At 50.6% G+C, this 27,804-nt stretch overlaps 3 protein-coding genes and 1 long non-coding RNA gene across 18 annotated transcripts in view; 2 read left to right on the plus strand and 2 right to left on the minus strand.

The window, feature by feature from the left end:
- Positions 1 to 6,463, minus strand: LOC122172626 (uncharacterized). The gene is made up of 3 exons (XR_010594690.1): positions 6,409 to 6,463; positions 2,084 to 5,291; positions 1 to 1,911 (listed from the first exon to the last, which is right to left on the minus strand). It is a non-coding gene; the product is annotated as an uncharacterized LOC122172626 (long non-coding RNA).
- Positions 5,467 to 20,493, plus strand: BSDC1 (BSD domain containing 1). Of its 14 annotated transcripts, XM_065577296.1 has the most exons (12): positions 5,467 to 5,591; positions 6,397 to 6,537; positions 7,653 to 7,737; positions 9,314 to 9,430; positions 10,434 to 10,601; positions 11,135 to 11,189; positions 11,958 to 12,073; positions 13,130 to 13,198; positions 13,488 to 13,569; positions 14,373 to 14,927; positions 17,020 to 17,123; positions 18,110 to 20,493. In XM_065577296.1, exons 4-12 carry the CDS (start codon positions 9,335 to 9,337, stop codon positions 18,140 to 18,142), a joined length of 1,278 nt encoding a protein of 425 aa, XP_065433368.1. In that variant the 5' UTR covers positions 5,467 to 5,591; positions 6,397 to 6,537; positions 7,653 to 7,737; positions 9,314 to 9,334; the 3' UTR covers positions 18,143 to 20,493. The 14 variants fall into 14 exon arrangements, with proteins under 14 accessions (XP_065433368.1, XP_065433371.1, XP_065433369.1 ...); XM_065577299.1 differs by lacking the exon at positions 9,314 to 9,430 and having other exon boundaries at positions 5,483 to 5,591; positions 7,677 to 7,737; XM_065577297.1 differs by lacking the exon at positions 5,467 to 5,591 and having other exon boundaries at positions 6,402 to 6,537; positions 7,677 to 7,737.
- Positions 19,748 to 25,038, minus strand: TSSK3 (testis specific serine kinase 3). Its single transcript, XM_005302178.5, has 2 exons — positions 24,873 to 25,038; positions 19,748 to 22,885 (listed from the first exon to the last, which is right to left on the minus strand). The coding sequence occupies exons 1-2, from the start codon at positions 25,015 to 25,017 to the stop codon at positions 22,224 to 22,226; spliced, it is 807 nt and encodes a 268-aa protein (XP_005302235.2). The 5' UTR covers positions 25,018 to 25,038; the 3' UTR covers positions 19,748 to 22,223.
- Positions 25,038 to 27,804, plus strand: part of FAM229A (family with sequence similarity 229 member A) — a 4,686-nt gene continuing 1,919 nt past the window's right edge. Inside the window, exons 1-2 of one of the 2 annotated variants that reach the window (XM_042844749.2) lie at positions 25,038 to 26,238; positions 26,774 to 26,911. In XM_042844749.2, the coding sequence (XP_042700683.2) occupies positions 26,793 to 26,911 (119 nt within the window). In that variant the 5' untranslated portion in view covers positions 25,038 to 26,238; positions 26,774 to 26,792. Of the gene's footprint in view, positions 26,912 to 27,804 lie in introns of both variants that reach the window. The other variant, XM_005302217.4, reaches the window with a different exon arrangement.

Raw genomic sequence — 27,804 nt, forward strand, 5'->3', positions numbered from 1 at the left:
ACAAGCAAGGTGTTTAACACTGAACAGGAGCTCTACATGACAGATTAAAGCAGGAAGTGCAGGAGTTAGCCATGTGAAGTTACAGGGGGATTCAGGGAAGCAGACAGTAATTGCTTGATCTGGAATTTGACCAGGGTACTGGGATTAAACACTCCTACTCTTGCAGAAATGGGATTACAGGATAGCAGTTTTACATTTCATCTGTAAAGACAGTTCCTCCAGCAGGGCCCTTGATGCTGTTCTGGGCCATTGGTTTAATACTTACTCAAAGGAAACAATGCTTCCTGTTGAATCACTAGCACCAAATCCTGCAAAACTAGACAGTTCTCACTATTACATACTACTATAATAAACATCAGAATACCACTTACTTAGGCCAACCCAGCATTGCATGAGATATAAAAGTATCATAACATAAGATGGCCATAAGGCCTTTTCCCACTTACTGTCTCCCGTTCATATATCACCGAAGAGAGAGTGATTTTATAATACTGCTGCATTCAACGCTAATGATCCAAATCACCACACTTTACACTAGTGTTTTGTGCTACTATTGTACAACACTGCAGTACTGTTGTTGCAGGAGGGGTCTCCATGGAGTACAGAGAAGGGAGAAGTCTGGTGAAATTAAGGCAGAATTTGAACACTGCGGGAGCATTTCTGATTTAACACATTTTTGGAAATGCGTAGGTGTCGGGGTAGGAGTGGGCTAGGAGGAATTATACTGGTGTTCAAATCACTCCTGGCAAATATATACAATACTATGTAAATCTTTGTTTTGCAGCCATTTCCAATGCCCTTAGAGTCCATGATAGTTCTCCCACTCAAATGCTAATAGCCAAGGGGGTGTCTTAACATATCCTTTAGATCAGGTTTGATGGGTTTTCTCTGACTTTCATTGTGGTGTCCAGCTATTCTCCACTTTATTCTGGCTTCCCCACCCCACCATTATCCCTGGTGCTTAGTTTGTCTGATCCATGAGGATATGAGTGTCTTCCTTAGAAGCCCAAACAGATGCCACACACTGCATCTGAGAAGGAGTAATGTGGGATTATCTCTGTGGCTAGACTCCTTCTCCTCGAGATAGCACAGTCCTATGATATTGTCACCAGATTCCAATTCGTTGGGTGGAGCACAAGTTTCTGGGGAGAAGGCCACAGAAGTCTGGGGAGAAGGCCAGATGCTGTCATCTCATCTAGGCTTCTCAATGGGATTTTTCATAACTCAACCAATAAAATATGTAGTTTAAAAAACAAACAACTGTATTTGCTCCTGCTGTGTCATGGAGAAAAATACAATAGTCAAAGGTAACTAGGGGAAAGGCTCCACAGATTTATTTCCTTATTTTTAATATACTGAAGATGATAGGTGCTGAGCTGTCAGCTACAACATACGCAGCAACTGAGCAGGCTTCCTTCATGCGGTTCTTCAGACTGTCCCACTAATGTGCTTTCATTCTGCAATGGAAGGATTGCCAATAGAGGTGAAATGGAATTTTTCTTCATGGCCCATTCAATTCTTGTCCCTGAGAATGACAACAAGGGTTCTCATTTGGGGGAATGGTAACTAATGAAGGGGACAGATCGCTGATTCAGAGCAATCTGGATCGGTTGATAAACAGGGCGCAATGTATGTTTTAATAAGGTTAAATATAAAGGTATACATCTAGGAACAAAGAATGTAGGCCATAGTTTCATAGTGCAGGACTCTATTCTGGGAAGCTGTAATTCTGAAAATGATTTGGGGGGAGGGAAATCATGGTGAACATGAGATCTCAGTGTGATGCTGTGGCCAAATGGGTTAATGATATCCTTGGATGCATAAACAGGAATCTCAAGTAGGAATAGAGAGGTTATTTTACCTGTGTTTGGCACCGGCGCAACTGTTGCAGAAATATTACGTCCAGCAGTTCTAGTGTCCACAAGTCAAGAAGGATGATGATAAATTGGTTCAGAGAGGAGCCACAAAAATGATTAAAGGATTAGAAAACATGCCTTCTAAAGATAAACTCAAGAAGCTCAATGTATTCATTTTAACAAAGAGAAGGTTAAGAGTGACTTGATCACAGTCTATAAATACTTACATGGGGAACAAGTTTGTGATAATGGGCTCTTCAATCTAGTAGAAAAAAAGGTATAATAACTGGAAGTTGAAGTTAGATAAATTCAGCTTGGAAATAAGACATACATTTTTAACAGTGAGGGTAATTAACCATTGGAACAATTTACCAAGGATCGTGATGGATTCTCCATCACTGGCAATTTTTAAATCAAGACTGGATGTTTTTCTAAAAGACCTGCTCTAGGAATTATTTTGGGACTGTTCTATGGTTGTGTTATACAGGAGGTCAGACTAGATGATCAGAATGGTCCCTTCTGGCCTTGGAATCTCTGAATCAATCTCTGTGGCAGTCGTGAGCACATGTCCACTAGCAATGGTTCTGAGACCCGATTCATTCCGGCACAGATCCACCAAACAGCCAACAGCTGGTAATAACTCAGTAACTATTGACATATACTGTCTTCAGACCAGCATCCTAGAAGAGGAGACTCCCTAGCCAATTTATCTATTTCCTGAGTCAGTCAGCCACCCAAACCAGGTATTGGATTATTGGTTGTTTAAGTGCCAACATATTCAGTGCTATACAGGACAGAAGAATAAAAACAGTCCCAGAGAGCCTCTGGGGTTTCTTCTACCTTGGCCAAGACATAGAAGTTATAGCGAAAAAAGCATGTCTTTTAATTACTATTAATTTTATCTTTACTTCAGATTCTTCAGGTCACTGCCATATCCCTGAGCTCAGGACCTCATTTGCCTGGAAAAAAAATCTAGCTAGGGCTGGAATAGCTGGTTTTGAGAACTGACCAAACTTCATGCCTTGATTACAGAGACTTCTGCTTTAACTCAATGGTTGGGGGTGGGAAGGAGAGAGAAAAACCTGCTAATGATGGACTGGGGACAATGGTTATTTGCAGGGCTCATGTATCATACAAGCAACAACTGTTTCCAAAAAGGCTTCATTTTTATTAACGAGCCCTAGGCCAGCCAAGGGACTGATGTCTCCAGAACAAAAGCTGTTAAAAGGGAAATTTATGGACTGGTTTTGATAGTGTGCACATGGACGCCTGCCTCCTTTTGTAAACCACGGCTCTTTAATAAATCACGCGAGTGAGCCTGAAAAGCAAAAGCCAAGGGTGGCAGCTGGGAGGGATGGCCTAAAGGCCCCTTTGCGGACTCAGCAATTCAGATGTCACCTGGTTCCTTTGCATCTCCTAGTCACCTCTCCAGAATCATCCCATGAGAGAAGAAAAACAAGGAGACATGATGCCCCAGCATAGCAAGGTTCTGGGATAAACACGCTCAGTTCGTTTTTACAGTAAAATGAACACTCAGTCCTCACCAGCTTTAGGATCTGGATGGGGGGGAGACTGTAGCAGGAATGACTTATAAGTTGCATGATAAAGAGCACAGCCCCTGGGAATCTGCCAGCATCTAATAGCACCACATGGTCTTTGAAACACAAACATTGTGCAATCCAGCATTCAACATTTCCCCAAATGTCCAGTGAACTAGTCCCCATCCCCCCTAAATTCACCCAGATGGGCAGAGGATGAAATCGCTAGTTAATCAGCAGTGTAAAAAATTAAGCACAATTCCTGACATGCAGGCACATGGCAGCCTCTTGTTGGGATAATGAGAGTCACTGACCCATGTGAAGCTGTCACTCAGCTAGTAATCTGAAGCAGATGGCATGAATTCATTGGCCATTTAATAGCCAAGCATGTCTCCTGTTCTGCATGAGGCATTCCCTCTGGAGCGGGGTGTGTGCACACATGAATATAGACAGAGAGGGAGCACAAACGTGAACATGTTCTCCTGTTACCAGCACAGGACAGCCTTGCTCCTTATGCATCATCCCACCACCTGAAATCAGCTGGGACATATTACTAGCAGTCCCCAGGTCTGAATTCCTTTCAGGGGGTTGGAAGAAGGGCTTTATCAGTGGGGTGAGTGGCCTTGGCTCTGGAATCCAATTCCTCCATTGCTTTGACAGAGCTAATTTGTTGACCTGCAGGGTATGTTGCAGGACTTACCTGTTTGCTCAGGCTTGCCCTGGCTCAGGTGGGTTCCTTTGCAAGTTGGGGGGAGGAAGGAATTCTTTCCTAAACTGGCGTTTCTTAGTTTTGTTCGGTTATTTGTGGTGTTGCGAGACAGTTGTAAATGCAGCCAGCAATTGTGACGGACACATAGAACTGAGTTAGTAACCTTTCCAATGTGTGTGTAAACTGGTGCCTATGAAGGAGCAGCTGGGGATGAACGTATACTGTATGTAGGGGAATTTTGCAGTGTGCTCTGTAGATTCCCTGGCCCTCTTTGCTGCTTTTCTGGTGCCAGGACAGTGTGTGAAAAAGAGAACCCAATGGAGATGAGCTATTTAAAGTATCCTTTTTCTTTTTGAGAAAACCTGGGATGCTGCTTCACAACATTTGAGGGGAGGGCAAGATACATCCGGTCTTCATATTTTGCAGAGGAGGTTTTTTCCCCCCAGCTCAATATGACCATCATTCTTCCATTTTATGCTGCCTCAGACTGTTCCATCTTGGGGCACAAAGTTAAAAGACTTGGTCCCAACTCTTAAGAACATAAGTGAAAAAAACCCCACTTATGTTCTTAACCCTTGCAGGCTACTGCAGCTGAACTCAACAAAGTATGTATGTGTGTGAGAATGCCATTGGACAGTTGTGCCCAGGTGATGAGAACACAGCAAGGGGGCTTTCTGGACACAGTGACCACAGAGCCATTTCCACTGGGCACAATATTGAAGCAACCAGAGAATAGCCAATAGGTCACAGCAAAATTGGTCCAATCACCACTGCAATAGAAATGTTTATGAAGCACCATCCGTCTCCCTTTTCTCTCTCTCATTCCTAGCCTAAGATCCCAAGTGTCCATAAGTACAGGATGCAAAAATTCACTTGTAAGCTGAAACCAAAAGCCAGATCCTGAGACCACAAACACCCCAACTCCTGCGCTCAGCACTTCAGGATCAGACATCAGGCCCTTCATGAGGATGCACTGAATAGGAGTATTTAGTGAATCAAACATTTTGTGGGTGCTGGGAGATTTGTCTTCATCACAGCCTCACTGTCGGGGTGGTTTTTCTAGGACTTTCTTTTCACTCAAGGTTGTGCTTCTGAGCTAATGATTAGGACCACAGCTGTGCTCTTGCTGACACAGAAGCACGGCCATTGAAGTCATTCCCCTGAGGGAAGATGGAACATGAGGTTTGCCTGCAGCAAAGAGAGAGAGCAGAAAGCTGTACGGTAGAAACAACACAATTATCACCACCACCATCCTAACGACCTCTGGCAGGCTAGTTCCTGTGGGGAAGCTCATGCTGCCGGATTCCTTGTTGATTTTGGCAGCTTGCTGCTGCAAGGACGCTCCCATCGCTGGGATCATAGCTGTCACTGCTCAGAGGACGCACACTCGGCTGAGGCCCTAGCTGCCTGGCAGAGGCCGCTGCTGAAAGAAATCTCACACTGCCGGAGTCCTAGATGATGCTGTGACAGATCAACTTCACTCTACCAGTAATTATGGCCTAGATAAAGTTATATTACTGTTAAGCAAACTAGAGAGATAAGGCGGGTGAGGTAATCTCTTTTATTGGGCCAACTGCTGTTGGTGACAGAGACAAGATAACCAATTTATACAGAGCTCTTCGGAAGCAGATGGTAGGAATACCTGAGCCCTTTCCCTTTAAGCCCAGATGTAGGGGAGACAGGTGGACACTGCCAGGTGGGACAATTAACAGGCAAAAGCAGGGTCCTGATGTTAGAAGAAACAGCAGTCAGCCCCGAGAGGGGGAGATATTAAGTGGGGTACCAAACAAGACCGGCACCTAAGGCTGTTTTCCCACGAGACGGGATTCCCCTAGGGAACGGCTTGAGAAACCAGCCTGGCCAAGGCAGGAGACTGAGCGTTACCCCACCTCTGCGGGGACCCCCGGGGGTGTCTGTGATGGGAACAAACCAGGCAACACCCCCAGAAGCGGATCCGCGCGGGGTCCCGCAGCAGGGGGTTCCGCAGCGCCAGGGGCTCCCCGCCACAGGGCTCGGCGCAGCGCTGTGCGGGGGCCCGGGCCGGGGAGCCCCAGCGGGGGTGGAGAGGGGGGACCCCGGGGCAGCGCCCGGCGTGGGGCTGGGCGCTCAGGGCCAGCAGGGAGACGCTCCCCACCCCCCGCTACAGCACCGGGCGGCCCCAGCCATAGGTGGGCGCTGGGGACCAGGGGCCCCACCTCCCTGGGGCGGCCGGGCGGGGGTCGCAGGGCCCCAGGCTCTAGCTCCCGGGTTGGTGGTGGCTAATATTGAGCGCTCGATCTCTCTTGACCCTCAGCAGCCACCGTACCCATGCCATGCCGAGCCACCCGTGAAAAAGGAAGTGACGTTACCGCTGCGGTGCGGGTCCCGTGACCCGCCCCCACTGGGCTGTGACTAAAAATAGCCCGCCCAGGAGGCGGGGCTTCTGGCGTCAAAGGTCAGTAAATATTGGTGACGTCAGGCGTCCAAAATGGCGGAAGGGTGAGAGTAACGCAGAGCGGGGGGCGGTGCCTTGGCGGTGGGGGAAGGGATCTGAGGGGGGCGCCCTAGTGCGGGAGGGGCGGGAAGGGAGCTGGCCGGGTGGGGGGCAGAGGGGGCGGGGTGGGAAGGGATTGGTCTGTACGGGGAAGGGAGGAGAGGGGGGTGGGAAGGGGTCTGGTTGTGTGAGGTTGGGAGGCAAGGGGGGGTGGGAAAGGAGCTGGCTGGGTGGGGTTGGGGGCAGAGGGTAGTGGTGGGAAGGGGGCTGGGTGGGGTTGGGGGCAGAGGAGTGTGGTGGTGGTGGGAAGGTTGGCTGGGTGGGGGGCACAAGGGGTGGGTGGGGTTGGAGGGCAGAGGGTAGTAGTGGTGGTGGGAAGGGGGCTGGTGGGGGGCACAAGGGGTGGGTGGGGTGGAGGGCAGAGGGTGGTGGTGGGAAGGCAGAGGAGGTGGGAAGGGGGCTGGGTGGGGGACAGAGGAGGTGGGAAGGGAGCTCGCTGGGTGGGGTTGGTGGGTTGGGTTGAAGGTAGCAGGGAATTTGGCTGTATAGGGGGAAGAGTATTATGGTGTGGCAGAAACCATCGGGAAAATGGAGAGTGTGTCTTGTGATGGGGGTTGTGAACAGGAGAGACTTAGAAATATGGTCTGGTTAAAATCCTATAGTTTAAAAACCAATCAAGCCTGCCCTCCTCACTGTTACTGACTCTCCCTGAGATAATTAAACTAAGGGGGACTGACCCCTCTAATTTCCCTGTTTCCTTTTGGGATTGGGTTTACTCTGCAAGTCAATGGAGATGGCTTGGTTCATACTGTAGGTCTTGTGTCACAGCCCAGGGGTGCAATGTGTGGGCTGGAAATGCTGCAGGGATAGTTTGCATTTAATTGCAATCGTTTTGGAGCTTATACCTTTGAAAGGAGATTTGCTGGGTGGAAGGGGTAGGTTCTCTGAAGGCCCAAAGGGTTTGAACACAGAGAAGCGGTGGCTGTAGCTCATTCACATGGTGGGGTATTATGTATGTATGTATGTTTTCATGGACTCCTTGGTGTGAGTTTATAATGTGAAATTCACAATTTCAGCTTCATATGTTTATCCTGTAACAGGGAAGATGGAGGCTGGTGGAGAAGCTGGTTGCAGCAAAGCTACCAGACTGTTAAAGAGAAGGTAGGAGGTTGCTTGTATGGAACAGGACGAGCTATTGCTTAAGGAAATCTTGCATCTTCCCATAGGAAAACCACAATCATTTACTTGGATTTCTCACTCTTCTTGTGGGTTCTTCTGTAACCTGAGCAGACCAGGCCTAGTAAGGAGCCTCTCTTAGGGTGTTTTCTGTTTTGCTGTGTAATCCTCTTCCCTTTGGAAATTCTTCCTGATTTCTACATTATCTTTTAAAGTAACCTATAGGGCTGAGTCATTCTGTGAATGCTCTTTTCTCCCGATGGATTGTAGCTTGCTGTTTAACATAAACTGGGCATTAGCCATGATGTAGGTATTATCTTCAATCTGCCTACATGCTCTCTGTTGCTTTCTAAAAATGCACTTCTTAAGTAACTGTGCAGCTCTGGGGTAAGGCAGCAGTATTGCAGTGCAGAACTTTATTCTGTCACTTACGATTAGTATAAAGTAAGCTGTGAAATGTTGGTTGAGCCCCTGATAGCAGAGTGTGGCTGCTCTGCAAAGATATGAATTATCTAGTGGCACTTAACCTAAAAGGAGCCGTTGGACAACAGCTTTAGCCAAAATTTCCCTTCTTAACCACATTGTGTGAGATGCCCTGTACTGGTCAGTTGCTGCAGTTCCCCCCCAGAGCTTGATGTTATGAGACGCTTTGGGATCCTTTGGCATGGAGAGTCCTGTGTAAATGTAAAGTGTTATTGCTCTAATAAGGGTTCAGTTCATTACTTCTATGTTACCAACTATTCTTGGGGAAATCTGTTTACTGGAAAGTCTTAACTTATTCAAATAGAAACCCTAACCCTGACCTCAGGTGTGAGCTGTGAAAAGCCACTTGCAAGCTTGAACTACATTGGAGTTCTAGATCTGCACTTTGGAAAGGCCTCTTGTACTGCAGGCAGTGGGAAGAAGAATGCCTAGAGCATACTGGCCCCCCTCCCCCCCATCGCAATTCACAAAGGCGTGAGACTGAGAAGTTCAGCCACACTAAGATTGAAACTAGGCAACATGACTCATCCATATATTTGCAGCTTTCGTTCAAAGGCTATTGGAACAATAAAGGAGCCAAGAAAGTGTGTATAAAAAATAATCCAATCGCTTTGCTACGTCTAAAGTTATCCCTGTAGATCTGTGCACTAGTGACAGCTTTTATTAAGGCCTGTCGGCACTATGGCATCGATCACCTCTAAGCAGTCTGGAAACATGATTACAGCATTGCTGTTAGAATGTGCGCTGGCGTGTCCATGACAAGTAAGGAGTCAGGTTTTAGCCTAATTGTCTGCCAGGGTTAAAACATCATTTTTTCTATCCGCACTGGCAAGAAAGGAACATGTTGTAACGTGGTTTGGGCATAGTTGTGTTTCCCAGCTGTGTTGTAAACATGACTATTTCTGTGGTGTTGGTAGGGCCTCACCTGCGAGAGCCCTGTCATCTCCATATACAGAATAATCCCTCAGGTTAGAGGCCTCTGTTGCTCCAGGGTTTGTGATGCCTCAGATATTCCTACTGTGAAGATGGACTTGTGTGAGAATCCGAGGTTGATATACTTTGTCCCTCTGTCTTGTAGTCCACGGAAGCATTGGAGTTCATGAAGCGGGACCTGACTGAGTTCACCCAGGTGGTGCAGCATGATACTGCATGCACTATTGCTGCCACCGCCAGCGTGGTCAAGGAGAAACTGGTTGTAAGTAAGAGCAGGCAAGCCACGATTCTGCCTCCTGCTCTCATTCAAGAGAGTGGAGCTGGCTGTCAAACGGGATTCTGGCAGCACACAGACTTATCCTTTCAGGAAATGCCTTTATAGCGTGACCTGAATTCACATCGCTCTTGGACTTTGAATTTGAACTCCCTTCCCCAGTGCAAAGTGTCTGTGATGACCCTAAGTGATTCCCTTGTTATGGCTGCCAGGACTGTTTGATATCAGTGCCCCATTCACAGTTGTCAAGATGAGTGGGGCAGGTGCATGCTGTGGCTCCCAGAAGGGCCAGTTTCTTGCTTTCTATTTGTGACTCTCAGGGCGGGGTGCCTTTTGGAGCCACAGGCCAGGTTTCTGCGCAGCAGTGGCGGATGTTGCAAGGGGAATCCTGCAGCTAATTTCCATTTGCTTGGGGCTGGGGAAGCTCTTAGCTGAGAGTGGGACTGTGTGACTTGGGTGGGAGGAAGGTGGGATATCTAGTTGGATCTGAATTCCCTGCTTGGAGACTGGATGGAACTAATTTCTCCCCTGCCCTCTTGGGTTCCCCATTCTCTTTGCTGTTGTGAGGCTTAGAATCAGCTTCCCCCTGTGCCACCAGGAAAGGCACAGTATGTTTTGCCTAGGTGTTGCGATAAGCCTGGAGATGGGTTCCTCTTTCCTAGACCCAAAGGAGACCTTTGCCCTGCACAGCTGTTACTATGACAGCACAGCTCCCTGTCCTCTCCCCAAACCAGCCACTCCTACCTGCCCCATCCCACAGCCCAGACTTGTTCCCTGCCTATCTGTTGCCATCACCTCGCCTAACCACCCACCCACCACCACCCCCTCATCTCAGGCCAGCCCAGACTGCACAATCCCCCACTACCACCCTTTGAGGAAAGGAGAATTGTCTCTCTTTAAAGGGACACTGATGCTGGAAAAGACCACATGGGACTGTCTCCGGTTCAGGCACCATTGTTTAGATCATTCCCTTGTCTTTCTCTTTGCAAAGACGGAAGGCTCCTCGGGCACGACTGAAAAGGTGAAGAAGGGACTTGCAGACTTCCTGGGTGTCATCTCGGATACGTTCGCTCCTTCGCCAGATAAGACCATCGACTGCGATGTCATAACACTGATGGCAACACCCTCTGGGACTACAGAGCCGTACGACAGCACCAAGGTATGTGCCGAGCAGTGTTCCCTCTAATTTTTCCGCATGGGTGGAATGAATTTTGTTATGTGCACCAATATGGAGATGATGTGTGACATATTGGTGCATATAACAAAATTCATGTGGCGGGGATGGGGTCGAGAGTTTCGGAGTACAGGAGGGGGCTCAGAGCTGGGGCAGAGGACAGGGCCAGGACTGGGTTGGGGCCAGGGAGGGGTGCCTCTCCCCCGGCCACGACAGGTCTGGGCCGGCGCTGGGTTGGGGCTGCGGGAGAGGAGCCTCTCCCCTGGCTGTGGCAGGTCCGGGGCTGGGGGAGAGGCATCTCTCCCCACCGCAGCCCTGAGCACCTGCGTGGCGATTAATGGGCTGCTGCGCGGCCGCGCAGTTTAGAGGGAACTTAGGTGCCGAATGCCCCTCAATGCCTGCTCGGTGGGAAACGCCTCAGCTCCCACCAGGGATGTGTGTGACAGACCCCCTTTATCACTGGGCTCAGCCGCTGCCCCTCATGCTAATGGCCGTCCCGTGCGTGTGCTCTCTTACAGGCTCGTCTCTACACCCTGCAGTCAGACCCAGCAACCTACTGCAACGAACCGGATGGTAGGACGAGGGCTGGGTTGGAGGGGGAGACATTGAGGTGTTAGCGTGTGTGGTGTTTGGCAGGTCTCAGGGTTGGGTTCCCTGTAGACGCGTGCCCCCGTGACAGACCGCCAGCACAGCTGACTTCATGGGCTGCTTGTTGGCAAAGAGGCCACGGCAACTGAGTTAACTTCGCAGCCTATGAGTTGACCCAGCCCAGGTGTGGCTGAGGCTCCATACCCTGTGCTGTGTGGGAACCTGCGGAGCTGCTGCCTGATTAACCTGCTCTGGGATTTCGGAGCTGGGAATCCAGCAATTTGCATTGGCAGTTTGCCAAAGAGTGAATGCTGAGCCTCTGTTCCAGTAGAGAGACAGGGCAAGGCAGAGCAAGTGGTGTGTCTGAGATAGGGTGGGGTGGGCATGGATGCAACCCACCCCCCACCTACCCGATGTGCAGTTTTAAAGGGATATTGTCAAGGGCACTTCTAGCTCCTCTCATTCACCTGCTTCTTCATCGTGACCTGCCTCTTGTGGGCGGGGGCTGTCTATGGATCCCATCAGTGTTTCTGCAGGAGTATGCACCTTGGGCTCTTAGCCAGTGAAGTGTGCTTCCTGCTCCCTTCCTTAGGACTCAGGTTGTTGCCTCTGTGATGCCCCTTGCTGTCTTAGCCTGACCCCTTCACTCCAGTGGCATCTGATCGCACCAGACAGCATGTTTCCCCTTAACTCCCTGTGTTTCTGTCCCTGTCTCGTTTGTTCCAAGGACCTCTCTCTGCTTCCCCTATGCAGGCCCCACGGAGCTCTTTGAGTCCTGGCTCTCGCAGTTTAACCTAGAGGAGAAGAAAGGGGAGATCTCGGAGCTGCTGGTGACCAGCCCCTCCATCCGGGCTCTCTACACCAAGATGGTGAGGCGCTGCCTGGCTCCTGCACTCTCTCGTGGTTGGGCAGGCTCAGACCTGCCTGAAGTCTCCAGCGTGTGGGAGGCAGGGGAGATAGGAGGAGGAAACTATACTCCTTGGGCTCCAGGGCCTGGGATGGAGGGGGATGACAACATGCTTTAGCCAAGCAGGGCAGCCTGTGCATCTTTGCTGCCGAGTAGCTCATTGGGCTTTTCTCTGCCTGTGGACTGCAGCATCGCAGGTCCAGAGCCAGTTGTCATGTGCTGCTCTGGAGCTGTCTGGCCTCTGTCTGTCTAAGCATCTTGGTGAATTTTGGGTAATGAGTCTCCAGCAGATGTTTGACAGCAAGTCATCTGCATTCTGAAAACGCAGGTTGCTTACATAGGGCACAGTCTATCCCAGGAGTGGTTGGAGCCAGGGGAGTATGGGCACAGTGGCAAAGTCATGGGGCAGTTGAATGAGCAGAGGGAAATCAGTGTTGTCTAGTGGTTAGAGCAGGCAATTGCGAGTCTGGATGTCTGGGTTCTATTCTCTGTACAACTGGTTAAGCTGCCACGCCTCTGAACGGAGTGATGGTCAGCCCGGGGACAGCGAGCAGTTCCTGATGTTGGTGGATTGGCAGCCCTTGCCTGAAGTGACTCAGAATGGTGCCTGGTGATCTAATAAGAGATTTTGAGTATTGTCTTATTCAGGGAGATGGGATTCGGATATGCTGAGCAAGGACCTGTGGGTGGGAGCAGTGGCCTAGTGTGGGAGACCTGGGTTTCCCTGCTGTTCTCTCCCCAGGTCTGCAGGGCTGGGAGCGTTGAGGTGATGCAGGTGGCCTGTCGTAGGTGGAAGGGCTGCTCACTAGCGACCCCTTTACTGTGGCTGCTTCATCAGTCAATGGGTTCCAGTGGGAGCCCCTGGAGTTGTTCTCTGCCAGAAGGATAAAGGGTTTGCAGTGTCAGGCCTTGCCAAGAAGGCAGAGGAACCCCAAGGGGAGTGAGGTCAGAGACTGCAGCATCCCCAGGCTCTCCTCACTGAGTCCTTCCCTCTCTTCTTTCCTTCCAATGGTCCCAGGTCCCAGTGGCTGTTTCCCATTCCGAATTCTGGCAGCGCTACTTCTATAAAGTCCATCACCTGGAGCAGGTAGGTTCGGGGGGAGGGAGGTCTCCCCTGCAAGGAAGCTAAAGTGGAGGGTGCAGTGTGGTGAGGAGCTGTGCGAAGGGGCTGTTACTCAACATGCACCCTCTGATCAGAGGGAGAGTTGCTATCCCCTGAACAGCAGCAGAGAACTGGGCTCCCTTCCCCAAGTCCCTGCCATTAGTGACAATGCTGTAGGGAACTTGCAGGGGTTGGAGCGCTGCACACCAGGGCCGGGATCTGGGAGGAGATGGTGTGGGCGCAGCTCCTGATTGCAGTTGTGAATTCCCTGCAGGAGGAGGTTCGGAGGGAAGCTCTGAAGCAGAGGGCGGAGCAGAGCGTGCATCACGAGTTGCCAGGCTGGGAAGAGGAAGAGGGTAAGTCAGATGGCAGGGAAGCTGTGAGAGAGCTTTTGAGACCCATGGTGGATTTGGGAAGGAGAACGGCTGCTGTAGAATGGTTCCTGCTAATTGTCATGAAACCAGCTCCTCAGTCCAGCTGAAAGAGCCGCCTCTCTCCGCCCCTATGGACTGTGTCTGTATTCGGCTTTGTGGCCCAAAATAGCCCACTGCCGGTATCGGCTGCACCATGCTAACGCCAGTGGGAGCCTTAGCATGGGCGAGGTGAATGCTCCCAACACCACTGTGCTGTCTAAACCTGCTCTGAACAGAGTTGGAGGGAAGGCTGGTTAAAACACTGGGGCTGCCGGCTTTATAGGTGTGGCTCCTGTCACAGTAGTTTCAGAATGCTTCCCAAACCTCAATGGTTTGATCCTCTCAGCTCCCCTGTGGGATCATCCCCAGGTTACAGCTAGAGAAGCCACGGCACAGAGAGACAAAGTGACAGGCCCAGGCTCACACCGGAAGTTTTGGGATGGAGCTGGACATTGAGGACTATCTCCTGTGTGCATTAGTTCCAAGCCGGGCCTGCTGCTCCGGTGTGCTGCCTGTACCAGAGCGCCCACTGGCAGGGAGGCTTAGCAGGACCTATCCCCAGAGTGGGCCGGGGGGAACAAGCGGACTCGCTAGGCTGTGGTGCTGGTGCTGCTCCCAGCAGTGGCTGGGGGCTCTGATGCCCGTGGTTGGGGAGGGAGGTGCTCCTTTCAGCAGTTGTTCTCTGCCTATTTGTGCTTCATACAGAGGTGCTGAAATCCTTTCCCACTCCCCCCTCCCCTCCACAGAGGAATTTTTGGGGATGTCGCCCCTACCTTGTGTGAATGTGAAATCTCCAGAAGAGGGAAAGCAAACATCATCGGTCCCTGCAGCAGCTGCTCCCCCGACCCTGGAGGGAAGTCCCATCCCCAGCATAAAGGAGCCAGCAGAGGAAAGCTGGTCTGGTCTTGCTGCAGTCCCAGTCCAGGTGACCCCATCTGAGAGCAGCGAGAGTGTCTCCCTTGTGACTCAGATTGCAAACCCTGCCTCTGTGCCTGATGCACAGTTACAGACTGGAGTGCCGCTGTCCGGGGCCAGGGACCTCTCCCAAAGGTTACTGGAAGCTACTTCTGAAGAGCAGGGCTCCCGGCCAAAACCAGCAGAATCTGCACATCCTCCTACAACCACTCGGGAGCTGGCAGTGTCTTCAGAGCAACTGGGCTCTGCGGGGCTCAAGGAGCAGGCAGAGAGCAAGCCAACGGCCCAGATAGAGACTCTGAAAGAGGATGGGCTGACAGATTTACGAGTCTTTGAGCTGAACTCCGACAGCGGAAAATCCACTCCCTCCAACAATGGGAAGAAAGGTGGGTAACTGCTGTCAGCACTGAGCCCTCACCGGGGACCCTCCCCTAGGGAACACAGCTCTCAGGGGTATGGTGCCTGATTTATAATGGACACACTTTATTCCTCTGTGTCCTGGGTTCAGCCTAAATGGGTCTTGAGCTGTGACTCCCGGGTGAAAGGCCTGTGAGCTGGAGAGTGCGCTGAACTGGTGAGCTGTGTCTGATGGTCCCACATTGGGAGCCTTTGATTATTCGCGTTCCGTGTGTTGCTAACATAGCCAGCCCCCAAGCTACACCCATCTATAGATGCCTCCACAGGCAGATCCTGTAGTGGAGCAAGTTCTAGACCAGCCAAGTACATGATTTCTGCGTCGATCCTGAACAAACCTTTCCCAGCTCGCTGTCCAAAGCATACCGAGGGGCGGCTATGGATTCCCTGGCTTTGTAGTGACTGTAGGGAGCTCTGGGAGGGAGAAGGGTGCTGGATCTGACCCTTCAGTGTGATGAAGGGTGGTGGGCTGGATTGCCTCACTTCTCATTTAGAATCAGAAATACACAATTTTGCCACTTGGGGGCGTCAAACTTTGCAACTCAAGTTCTTGACAATCTGTGGTCAGGGTGGTCTGGGATCGTGGTGTAGCTGTGGTTTGCTCATCTCATTCTGAAAGCCTTAACTCTGCTTATCTCTTTGAGGCATCTAAAAAGCCAGAGTACAGGGTCTGGGGCGTCAACAGTTAGTGATGGCAAGAGTCTCGGCAGCAAGCCAGACACAGGCATGGGGGTACAGACACCACCCTGAAGTGAGCTGCATGTTCCCTGACTCTGTTGGCCTGGCCCTAAAGGTACTGGTGCCACTGGAAATGCCTCTGAGCTCCAGGCAGCAGGACCTGGGAAGGAAGCTTAGTATGTTAGATGTGGGTTTATACTGGGGAAGGGAGTCAAATTAGAAGAAGAAGAAATTTGAGTTTCCCAACAGGACACAGTAGGACACCCTCTTCCCCTCCTGGCCACCCCTGGGGCTACAGAATGCCAGGATGGTGGCAGGTACTTGGTGATGGTGTGAAATTCTTCCTTCCTGAGAGCCCCCATCAATAACCTGACCTCTGATCAGCTGGGAGCAGCCTTCTCAGCCCAGAGCACACGGGGGAGAGGGGGTGTTAGCCGGGTCATGGTAACGCCAAATGCCTGTGTATCTCTTGTCCCTTTTTACCTGCTGCATTTGCTCTGTGACTAAAGCTTGGCTCTTGTTTGGGAGTGGGGCTGGGCAGAGCTCCCCTTTGCTCTCATCCCCCAGCAAACAGAAGTGACTCCGAACACAGCGGAAGTCCGGGTCCGGTTCGGCCCAGACCTACTCCCTACCCTCCTCCATCTGCCAGTAGTGAGCTCAGGAGGGCATGGCAGATTTCCCTCTCCTGCTCATCTGGCTTCTTGTCTGCCTTGTAACCTCCTTGTTGGTGTCTCACTGATGGGTCAGAAATCCACGTACACAAACGCTCAAGGAGCTTGTCCTCAGCGTGCATGTGCTTTGAAGAGGCTCCACCTGGAGACCCTGGGCACTGTCGGTATCATCATGGGCGTTTGCAAAGACTTGGTCATGTTCTTTTACCTCTGGTCCCTGATGGTTAGTGGTTAGTCAAGCCTGGAGGTAGATGGCCTTAGCATTCCTCAATCTTGCTGATATCTTGTGGCTAGGTTGAGTTGAATTCTGTGTTACTTTGGGCCTGCAGATACCCTTTGGCATGAGCCAAGTCTTCAGCTCTCAGAACACCTGAGCCAGGAGACCTTGTCTGTTTAGTGGAGTCTGGGGTCAGCGGCTTCAGGGACCCTGCTTTGCCCTTACTAACATCTTGCTGGGGAATAGCGGGGCCAGAGAAGGGGAGGGGCCTTTTTGCTAACCCCAAACCTTGGGCCCCCAAAGCTGGGGCAGTGAGCTGGCAGGAGCCAAGTAGGATGATCTTGGGCTGATGAAATCTGCTTCACTCTAAAGAGCCAGGGACCCTAATGTAAAATATTTGAGAAACGCAATGCATTATCAGGTCCCACCAAAGCCTTCAGAGTTCCCATTTGCTCTCTGCCTTCTAGAGGGCTTAACCTCCGTGTCATGTGATTTCAGGCTCCAGCACCGATATCAGTGAGGACTGGGAGAAAGACTTTGATTTGGACATGACGGAAGAAGAAGTGCAGCTGGCGCTCTCGAAGGTGGAGGTGTCCGGAGAGGTAAGAGAGACAGCACGCTGGGCGGGGCGGGGCTACCTTGGTGGAAGATCCCTCCCAGAACAGAATCCACCCTGCATTGTTGTTTTCAGAGGCTTCTCACTGCACCTGTGCATGAGCACTACCACGGTTGGGAGCTTCCCGCCTGGAGTCAGCTGCCAACTCCTTCTGTCACAGAGCTGAGAGGAGAGTGATCCCAGCATGTAGGAACTAAGGGGAAATCCCTGGGATTCAGAACAAGGCAGACAGCAAGGCAGTGCAGCACAATGTGCTTTAGAGAGCCACGGGGTTTGCTGCTCTTCTGGCCTCTCCTCCCAAAGAGAAGCTGGGCTGGGCAGCCAGTCGCAGCTGAATAACCGGACATCTTCGCGCTCCAGCAGTGGGGACCCTGAGCACAATAGAACAGCCTTGCGGGAGCCAGATGTGGATCTGGGCTCTTGCCCACAAAAGTCATGCCGGGACTAGCTAGAGAGAGGGAGGGGATTAACCCTTTAAACCCTACAAGGACGGTTACTGAGAAAGGATCACTTGTTTCCCAGAACAGTGAAACTAGAGCAATCAAGGTGTGTTCTGTCTGCCAGGCTTTGCACGGACGTGGTTGCCTTGTCTGGACCCTACGGGCTAATCTGTTACTGCAGTACATCGGCGCAGCTGCAGCGTGTCTGGGGAAGACGCCCTGTGCTGACAGGAGAGTGCTCTTCCATCAGCATAATTACTCCACCTCAGCACGAGGTGGAAGCTATGTCGGCAGGAGAGCGTCTCCTGCCGACTTAGCGCCAGTGTAGACAGCGCTTAGTTCGCTGTAACTTGTGTCGCTCCGGGGGGTGACTTTTTCACACCCATGGGCGATGCAAGTGACACTTATCAGGGGGTAGCCGTGTTAGTCTGTCTGTATCTATAAAAACAACAAGCAGTCTGGTGGCACCTTAAAGGCAGATGGCTGGTGTATTGTCTAAACCGACTAATAGATGTCTCTCTCCTGTTTACAGCTGGAAGATGAAGAGTGGGAGGACTGGGAATAAGGCGATTGCTTCCTCTGTGTGTGTCACAGGCTCATTCCCACCATCCAATGTGAATTAAATCACAGATCGACTATTCCTTTCATGTGTAACTGTGCTGAGGTTTTCAGTTCCAGGCTGGAGGAGTTCCATCCCTGCTAAATCCTAAGGGGTAGCTCAAACTCATGACCCATTCAGATGCTGGAAGAGGTGGTAGCGGGTGTTACACTCATACGCATAGGGGTGCTAGGGAGGGGGGGTGCATCTTCTCACTAGGTCCTAGAGACCAGCGAAGTTGAAACGGACTGCCCAGATTGAGGCCTGGGGGGGTGGCAGGTCAGGTGGGGCCAGTGGGGCCCTGGGATCGAGCCGGACACTAGAACACCTGACGGGATTGGTCTGCATTGGCAGGATGTCAGTTTGCTGACTGTCTACTTGTGTGTGAATATAACCTACAATACAGCAGTTTAGAAGGCTCCTCAGTGCGAATTGTTCCTGTTCACTCATTACTCCAAACTCCAGGCCAGACTAACTCTGAGAGAGGCCCCCAAAGTGGGACTGACCAGAGGCTGGAGATGCAGCACTGGAAGCCCCTTTGTATTGCTACACTTGCCACTGTGAGGAAAGGCAGTTGGCTGGAGGCTTTGATCTAGAGCCAGGCTTCTCTAGAGGGAACTAAATGACTCCCTGCCTCTTCCTGAACCATAACCAGGCCTGTTGTCTTAGAAGCTGCTACAGAAATTCCGGCACTTCCTTCTGTTTCCTTGGGATGCAGCTTTTCAGTTGGAAACCCAAACTCCCAGCTGCGGGAGCAGCAGCCCGCCTCCAAAGGGAGTCGCTTCACCATCCCCCACTCTGCTATCTGCACTGCCTCTCTCCGCTCTGCTGGGTGATGAGCACTTTTAATTGTCATCCTTAATTCCTCAGGCAACGTCCTGATGCTTGTAGTTTTCTCCTGAATGGGCTTTTCTGGGCAGGCAGTGGACCTGTGTCCGATCCAGGGCAGAACTGCCCCTGTCTGTGTGCACCAGCCACCCAGCTTGGTCACTTAAAAGACCAAACGTAGGTACGGTGGCCACCACTTAAACATCAGCCTTTGCCAGCAGGTCCCACCACTCTTCGCTGTTCTATGTAAAGCGGGAGGCAAAAGCATCTTGCACAACAGATGGTACCTGGTGGCAGGGGCTGGTCACTGTAGCCATTGACTTTGCTGCTTGAATCCCTCTCCTGGAATCCACCCCTCCCTTTCACCTCCTTGGCAGGACCTGCCTGTCCCCCATGCACTCCAAATATTGCTAGATCGTCTCTGCTCCTATTCAGCTGAGCCCCCTGCAAGACTCCGACTCTCTTTCTCCCACCCCTGTTGACTGCTGTAGACCCCCTTTCGGTCTGTCGTCTCTGTCCAGGGCGGGAGGGGAGTTCCCTTCTCTCTTTGTCCTTCTGATCTGTCACACAATGCTGCTCCCCAGTGGATGTCACCAGTACACAGTTATCTTAAGGGGACAGCGTCTACCCCACTGTCTCTGGCCTTCAAAGTATTGGTTTTATCCATGGTTTCTTTAGGTCATTCTGCTTCTTTAAGGGCCAGTTCACTGGGGCTGTGGGTTTCCCTATATTTTTAGACAGCACTAGACTTCTGGGGCCTTGGAGTGTCAATTTTCCCATGGGGAGATTCTCCAGTGGCGGCAGCAGCTGATGTGGGTGCATTGAAGGTGGCTGTGTCATCCAGATCCCTGTCTGAGCTGTCTATGCCACAAAGCCCACCAGGTCCAGGGACCAGCCTACAACATGGCTCCAGCTTGTCATTGTAGAATTGATTCAAAGGGTCTCAGCCATGCTACAGCCTAGCTCTGTCCTAGGCTACAGTGCATCTTGGGGACGCAGGAAAAATGCAACTAGGTCCCCTCTCTACTGAGATGGAGCCAAGTCAGGAGACATCCCTGTCGTAACTAGGTCCCCCAGTGCGGTTGGACCCTTGTGTAGCTGGGCCCTTTGCCAGGAGACTGGTGTCTATCTGGAAGTATCTGAGAACATGTCGTTCGCGCTTCATGCTGCGCCCAGCGAGGACCCCCTTGTATATACTCCAGTCTCATTTAAAGGTATGGTTCCCAGCTGGAAGCTCATGTCCCAAGGTTGGAGCTGGGAGCAAGCGCGGAGCTTGCCTTTCTCTTTGTAACTCTTTTTCGTTAGTTAATTAACCTCTTGGTTATTTGTGCAATATTCTCTATTTTAAATTATACTGCATCTCCTGGGAGCATTTTATAGCTGGGGCAAAAGAGAGATTCTAACAGCTGTTAGTTTTGTAACGACAACTTTCTCCTGAACCTTTTACAGACTTGCAGTTAACAGAAATTAAAGGAATTCTACCGAATCAACTGCCTGCATTGGGTTGTCTTTATTTCCACCACCTACAGGCCACGTGTGGCCATCCTTCTGAAATGAGTCTGGGTGTGGTTTGCTGCCCAGTGGCAGCCCCTGCTTTGGGCATGACTCTAGTTTGGGGGCAGGCTGGACAGTCCATTCAGAGCAATTTTCCAATTTGTCAAGGTTGTTTTTAATTGTAAGTAGATGACCTACACTTTCCTTTGTCCTTCTCTTGCTCCCAATGTATTTAAAGAACCTCTTTTCTCATTGCCTGTTATGTCCCTTGCTTGATGTAACTCATTTTGTGCCTTTGCTGTTCTGAATTTGTCCCTACATGCTTGTGCTATTGTTTTGGACTCCTCCTTAGCAATTTGTCCATGTTTCCAATTTCGGTAGGATTCCTTTTTGATTTTCAAGTCATTAAAGAGCTCCTTTGGGAGCCATATTGGCCTCTTAGTATTCTTCCTATCTTTCCTTCGCATCGAGATAGGTTGCAGTTGTGCCTTTAATATTGTCTCCTTGAGAAACTGCCAGCTCCCCTGAACTCCTTTTTCCCTTAGATTTTCTTCCCATGGGACCTTACCTACTAGTTCTCCGAGTTTGTTAAAGTCTGCTTTTCTGAAGTCCGCTGTCCTTATTTTGCTGATCTCACTCCTTCCTTTCCACAAAACCATTAAATCTATTGTTTCATAGTCCCTTTCACCCACACTGCCTTCCACCTTCAAATTTGCTACCAAGTCTTCCCTGTCGGTCAGAATCAAGTATTGCCTCTCCCATTGGTTACTTCCGCCACTTTCTGAAAGTGTGTGGTCTGCCCAACACATCCAAGAACTTACTGGGAATTTTGTGTTTTGCCATGTTACTTTTCCAACAGATGTCTGGGTAGTTAGTTTCCTGTTACTACCAGGTCTTATGTTTTGGATATTTCTGTGATTTGTTCTATAAATGACTTATCCACCCCCTCCTCCTGATTTGGTGGTCTGTAGTAGACCCCTACCGTGACATTCCTGTTGTTTACCCCTTCTATCTTTATCCTGAGACTCACAACTGGTCTGCCTCTCACCTCCTTCTGGACCTCAGAACAAGTGTGTATATATTGATATATAATGCAATACTGCTTTTATCCTGCCAGCCCTATACTGTTATTCCAATCATGACACTTTTCCCACCAAGTCTCTGTGATGGCAGTTAAGATAATTTAGCTTCCAGTTCCTCCTGTTGATTCCCCTTACTCCTTTCATTTGTATATAGACGACTAAGATGTTGAGCAGATGTTTTTCCCCACTGATTTCCCCTTGTTACTCCTATAACCCTATTGTAATTTTCCATGTTTCCCCTACCCTCAACATGGAGGAGCCAACTTCTCTGCTTACTCTCTCCTCTCAGTTGGGGTGTTCTCTGGAGGTGCCATCACTAGAGATGTCTTGGGAAGGTGGCCAGACACTATCCCAGGTTTCCCCACTTCAGCGAGGTGCCCAGCTACAAAGGAAACAGCACAAACACTGTTAGGTTTCTTCAGACCATGCAGTTTGTTCGAATGAGTAAAATCCCTGATGAAGGTGTGAAATGGAACAACCCCCAAGTCCTTCCCTGCAGACCCGCCATCCTCTGCATAAGGCACTGGGAGGAGGAGAGGGGGGTGTAAGGATAGACTGGAAACCAAGCATAACATTAAAATATTTGTAAGCATTTTGGAAGCAATCTGTCCCCTTTATTTGGGGAGAGCGTGACATGGTCTTTATCAGGAATTTGCCAGCCATGGGTGCCAACCAACTTCTTCAATGGAAGGTCTCAGGATCATGTCTGGTTCCAAGAGGCTTTTCAGGAGATCCTGGCATTCGTCTGAGATCTCCAGGTGCCCAGGAATCGAGACCCCTTTCTGCTGGTGGCACAGCATCTTGGGGATGTCGGTGTCGTCAAAGGGGAGGCTAGCGCACAGCATAACGTACAGAATAACGCCCATGCTCCAGATGTCCCCTTTCCGGCTGTCGTGGGGCACGCCCTGGAGCACCTCAGGTGCAGCGTAGGCAGTGCTGCCGCAGAACGTTTGACTCAGCTCCTTACGATTCTTTGGGAGCAACTTTGCAAATCCAAAGTCAGTCAGCTTCAAGTTAAAGCCTTGCAGCAAGGCGTTCTCACACTTTAGGTCCCGGTGCGCCACGCCACAACTGTGGCAGTAGCGGATCGCATCTACCAGCTGGCGGAAGAGCACCTTGGCGCGGCTCTCGGGCAAAGGACCTCCGTGCAGAACGCAGTCAAAAACATCCCCGTCTTCTGCCAGCTCCATCACCAAGTAGATCTTCCCATCGGCGGATTCCAGCATCTCGTACACTCGGATGATGTTCTTGTGATCCAAGCGCCTGACGATCTGGAGCTCTCGAGGCAGGAATCTCTGGATAAATTCTGAAGAGAGAGAAGACAGATTCATTCAAGGCATGGGAAATCTCAAGGGAGCTGCTGGCTACCAAGAAGAGTGTGTATCGTCTTTCGTGGATGCAGTATCTCTGCAGTGCCTGGGGCTTTTGGCCATTCAGTGGAGGCTGCCTTGTAAAGGGGGGCAGGGGCCCTGTTTGTCACAAACTGGGGCTAAAAGGAGGCGCTTTCCCATTCATAACCCTGGGAACGTGGCTGGTTGTAAAGTGATCACAGGGTCAGCACTGTAACATATTTACTTTCAGTTGGCTTCACAGATCTTAGGGCTAGAAGCCATAATTCTGATCCTCTCGACCAACCTCCTGCATATTGATTTCACATCCGATTCCTGCATCCAGCCTCATCTTTTGTAGCTGAAGTAGAGCAGATCTTTCAATTGATTAACGAACGACGACAACAACAAACCTGTAGAACTTATGCCCCTTTAGCAGCTTTCTGCTTTCCACAGGGAAAACCCTGTTTTCATGGTTTTACTCTGCTTTGCGAGGAGGTGTAGTTGTTAGAATCTTTTATCTGATTGTGGCTTTAGTCTAGGACACAGATCTGGCCAAGTAAATACCATTATGTGCTATAGGAGGTGATCTGAAAGGCACTGCGGTTACCCCAACCTACAAGCCTGGTGAGCTGGCTAGAGGAGGGTCTGGGTTGAATTCTTGTACACGTGTTCTACAAGGAAATCAGTGAATCCGGCCCCCTTTGCATCCAGTAAGCTACTGCACCACCCACCAGTTGGTGGGGAAGATGAAGAGTGGGTAGTCTGTGAAACGCTGGCAGCTGACCCTCCAAGTGAATGAGGCAAGAGGGAAAGTCCCCTGCCTTGGAGTAGTTCTGGAGAGACCAGCCTCCCCTAGGAACCCACCTCCTACTCAACCTTTTATTTTAGTTTAATGCATCCAGTAGGGAAACCTGAAATGTGTTTTGTTAGGAATGAAAAGTTTGTGGCAAGTCACCGATCCTCCCCTGATGAGATAATGTAGAAGACGATGTGAGAAGATTCTCATAGTACTTCTCAGGTAAGTTTTCCCCTCCAGAGGGTTTTTCTGCATAAGGGAAAAAGTAGGCCCTAAGTAAAGCAGTGGAGATATTTGGTAGTATGCACAGTTAAGTGCGCCAATACCTTGATGCCTGGCAAACTACAAGACGACTAGTTCAAACCGGAATTATTTTGGGGAAGTTCTCTAGCCTGTTACAGAGAAGGTCATAGATTCTAAGGCCAGAAGGGACCATTGTGATCATCTAGTCTGACTTCCTGTATGGTACAGGCCAGAGAACTTCCCCAAAATAATTCCTAGAGCAGAGCTTTCAGAAAACATCCAATCTTGATTTAAAAATTGTCAGTGATGGAGAATCCACCGTGACCCTGGGTAAATTGTGCCAACGGTTCATTACTCTCTCTGTTAAAAATGTATGCCTTATTTCCAGTCTAAATTTGTCTAGCTTCAACTTCCAGCCGTTGGATCATGTTAGACCTTTCTCGGATAGACTGAAGGAGCCCATTATTATTAAATATTTGCTCCCCATATAGGTACTTATAGACTGTGATCAAGTCACCTCTTAACCTTCTTTTTGTTAAACTAACTGGATTGTGCTCTTAGTCTATCACTAGGCAGGTTTTCTAATGATTTAATCATTCTCATGGCTGTTCTCTGAACCCTCTCCAATTTATCAACATCCTTCTGGAATTGTGGGCATCAGACCTGGACACAGCATTCCAGCCACGGTTACACTAGTGCCAAATACAAAGGTAAAATAACTTCCCTACTTTTACTCGAGAGTCCCCTGTTTATGCATCCCAGGATCACATCAGCTCTTTCGGCCACAGCATCACACTGGGAGCTCATGTTCAGCAGATTATCCCCCCATGACTGGATGATCAGAGTGGTCCCTTGTGGCCTTAGAGTCTATAAATATTCCTCAACCATCTAACCCAGAATCGTCTCCCAGAGCTGCCTCTTACCTTCCGGGCCCCCCATCTTATCAATAATTTTAACTGCCACTTTCTGCTGGTGCTTTTTTGAGAAGGCCTCTTTCACTTTTGAGTACGTCCCCTCCCCAATGGTCTTGCCCAGCTGGTAGCCATTGGAGAATAAAAACTCCTCCATCTCCTCTCTGAATTTTGGACTGGTCATTCTCTCAGGTCATCCTGTAGATGCTGGGAGATGACATCTCTGTGCTCTGCTTCTCTCCCTAACCAGGGCCTGCAAGAGTTGCAGCCCTGGACGCTAGATCATTTTCCTGCCTAGACAAAGTCCCGTGATGACGGGGGCAGCTGGGGCGGGACATTTTAAAACTTTCAGCCCCTATTATGATGTAACCTTGTGTTGCATGGGTCAAAGGGGTTGGATTTGCACCAATCAGGGGGCAAGCACCCCAAATGGGCAGTTACTTAACCTGCCCACAACCCTGCACTGAGTCACTCCAGGCACAGCGATGGGATAAATCTCCAGAGACCTATTGGTGGGGATCGTGGGTAAGGGGCTTCTATAGCCGAGCGCTACACAGGCTTTGGCATAACGAACAGACCCCAAATATTCCCCAGCCTGCTGCAGTATGATCACTAACTGTGCAGATCTGACCAAGTTTTCAAGGCTGGATCCAAGTGAATTTGAGGGTGGGGGAGGGAGGATCCAGACCAGCCCTCAAATGAATACAAGGGCTGGGATGTCTGTTGTTTGTATTACATAGTGCTTAACAAAACTACCTAGCTCTCATCTAGCAGCTTTCACCCATAGATCTCAAAGCACTTTACAAAGGTCAGTACAATTAACCTCATTTTACAGATGGGGGAAACTGAGGCAGAAAGAGGCAAGTGACTTGTCCAAGGTCACCCAGTGGCAGAGCCAAGAATTTAACTCAGGCCTTCTGAGACACAGTCCAGTGCTCCAGCCCATAGGCAACACTGCTTCCTTTCTCTAGGGATCCTTTGTCCTGGGCATTGCACAGACATGGAACAAGTGACAGTCCCTGTCTCAAAGAGCTCACAGTCTGAGTTTGATCAGATGGACCTGGTTGGTCAAACAAATTGGCAGGATGGCTTTATTTGTTTAGTTTCAGTTTCCAGGACAGGGTAAGAGTCCAGGGTGAGGGGCTACCCCAGATCCCGCTCTAAACCCCACATTGTATCCCCACGGGGATCAGCTTCCAGGAGGGAGCAAAGATCAACCCCAGATACATCTCTGATCTGGGCACGGTCAAGGAAGGGTCCTCCTCGTCATGAGACCCAGAGCTTTTGGGGAAACCTGGGGCCAGCAGAGGCAGTTCCTCTGTTCACCTTCACAGCACGGTGGGGCTTTGACCCAAGACTAGCCCTAGATGTGAACTAGGTCAGTCTTTTGTGCTGCCGCCCCTCATGTTGACCAGTTGTCTCATGGTTTCCTTGTGCTCCCCTATCGGTCATGTCTCGTGTTTATACTTAGATTGCAAGCTCGGTGAGGCAGGGCCTAGCTTTTTGTTCTGTATTTGTACAGCGCCTCGCACAGGGTCCAGGACTGGGGCTCCTAGCTGCCACTGCAGTCCAAATAATAAATCGTAAGCAAGAAGGCCTGAGCCTGAGTCTCGTGCCCGGCAGAAGGGAGAAGGTCGTACCCTGCCACTCACGGGTTGTATTGTGATGTCAGAGCAGCCCTTCCGTGTCACAATGTAACAGCCTCCGTGCCTCCCACTGGCCCCCATCACATCTTGCCCTTTGCACTAGGCACTGCAGGCTGCCAGGTTTATTCCTGGGAACCCTCTTGAGCTTTCAAGAAGTGAGCCTAGGCCAGAGAAGGGTGTGGCAGCTTGGGGCAGGGGTGGGCCTGAAATCGTGAGCTCACCCTGCCCGGTCACACAGGTTCTGACCTTGGTCCTTCTTTTACTCAGACAGGTCTGGGGCTAGGACATGAGCTCCCAGGAGACCCCACAAGCTCGGAGATTCCCCATAGAGGCAGGAGATTCTCCCAGCCTGGCAGCTGCTCCAGAGACCCAAGAGCCAGTTGCCACTGAGCACACTGCAGCAAGGTAAGGGCAGCTGCAGCAGCTGTCATTGCTGTGAGTCAGCTGGTGCCCAGTGCTTGAGAGGAAGGCATACAGCCTCCAGAGCCATACAGAGGGGAGTGGGGTGCTTACTTCCTGACCCCAGTTAGCAATCACGTTCGGCCCTGAAGCATGAGAATGGATGCACTTCCTAAACCTTCCTCTTGATGCTGTAATGGCAGCTGGCGTGCTTAGATGTTGCTATGAACGGCCCCCCCCTTTGGGATGGTCTGGCCCCCCTGCTTCCATGTCTTACAGCAGCAAATTCCCCCAGGAAAGTGACGCTTTCAAGGCTTAGAAGTAGGAGTGTTGCCCTTCTAATTTTCCCAAGTTCCCCCTTTGTGCCTGTTTTACAGGGCAGAGTGAATAGGAGCCATGGTCCCTTCTCTCCCCCTTTCGCTAATCTCTGCACCTCCTCCAGGTCTCCCCGCCGCTTCTTGCCACGCTGCGTCCCTGCCAGGGCCGGCTCACCAGCCCATTCCACTCAGAACACGCTGGGCTTCTGTAAAGGGCCAGGGATGAGCCCAGAGGGCCGAGGCCTCGCAAAGCCAGTGGAACTGCACCCCTTTTTCTCCAGGCCCACCCTCGCCTGTGATCTCTACAAATCAGGCTTTGGGGGACAATGAAAGCCGCTGCCCTAGTCATCCCGCCCCAGATCAGTGTCACAGCGAGTTCCACGCCCTGTGCCCAAGGGAAAGGGAAGGAAACCTGCCTCCCCCAACACCTGCTCCCTGTGGGGTTAGGATGGCTGTCAGCTGGCTAAACCATTCCGGGCGGCACCAGAAGCTGGGGCTGTCGCACGGCCTGGCTTGGAACATGCAGCCGGACTCGGACCCTGTTGGTTGGAAGAGTTTGTTGGCATCTGATTTGGCCCCAGG

Source organism: Chrysemys picta, chromosome 23, assembly GCF_011386835.1.
Source record: "Chrysemys picta bellii isolate R12L10 chromosome 23, ASM1138683v2, whole genome shotgun sequence".
Taxonomy (NCBI): domain Eukaryota; kingdom Metazoa; phylum Chordata; order Testudines; family Emydidae; genus Chrysemys; species Chrysemys picta.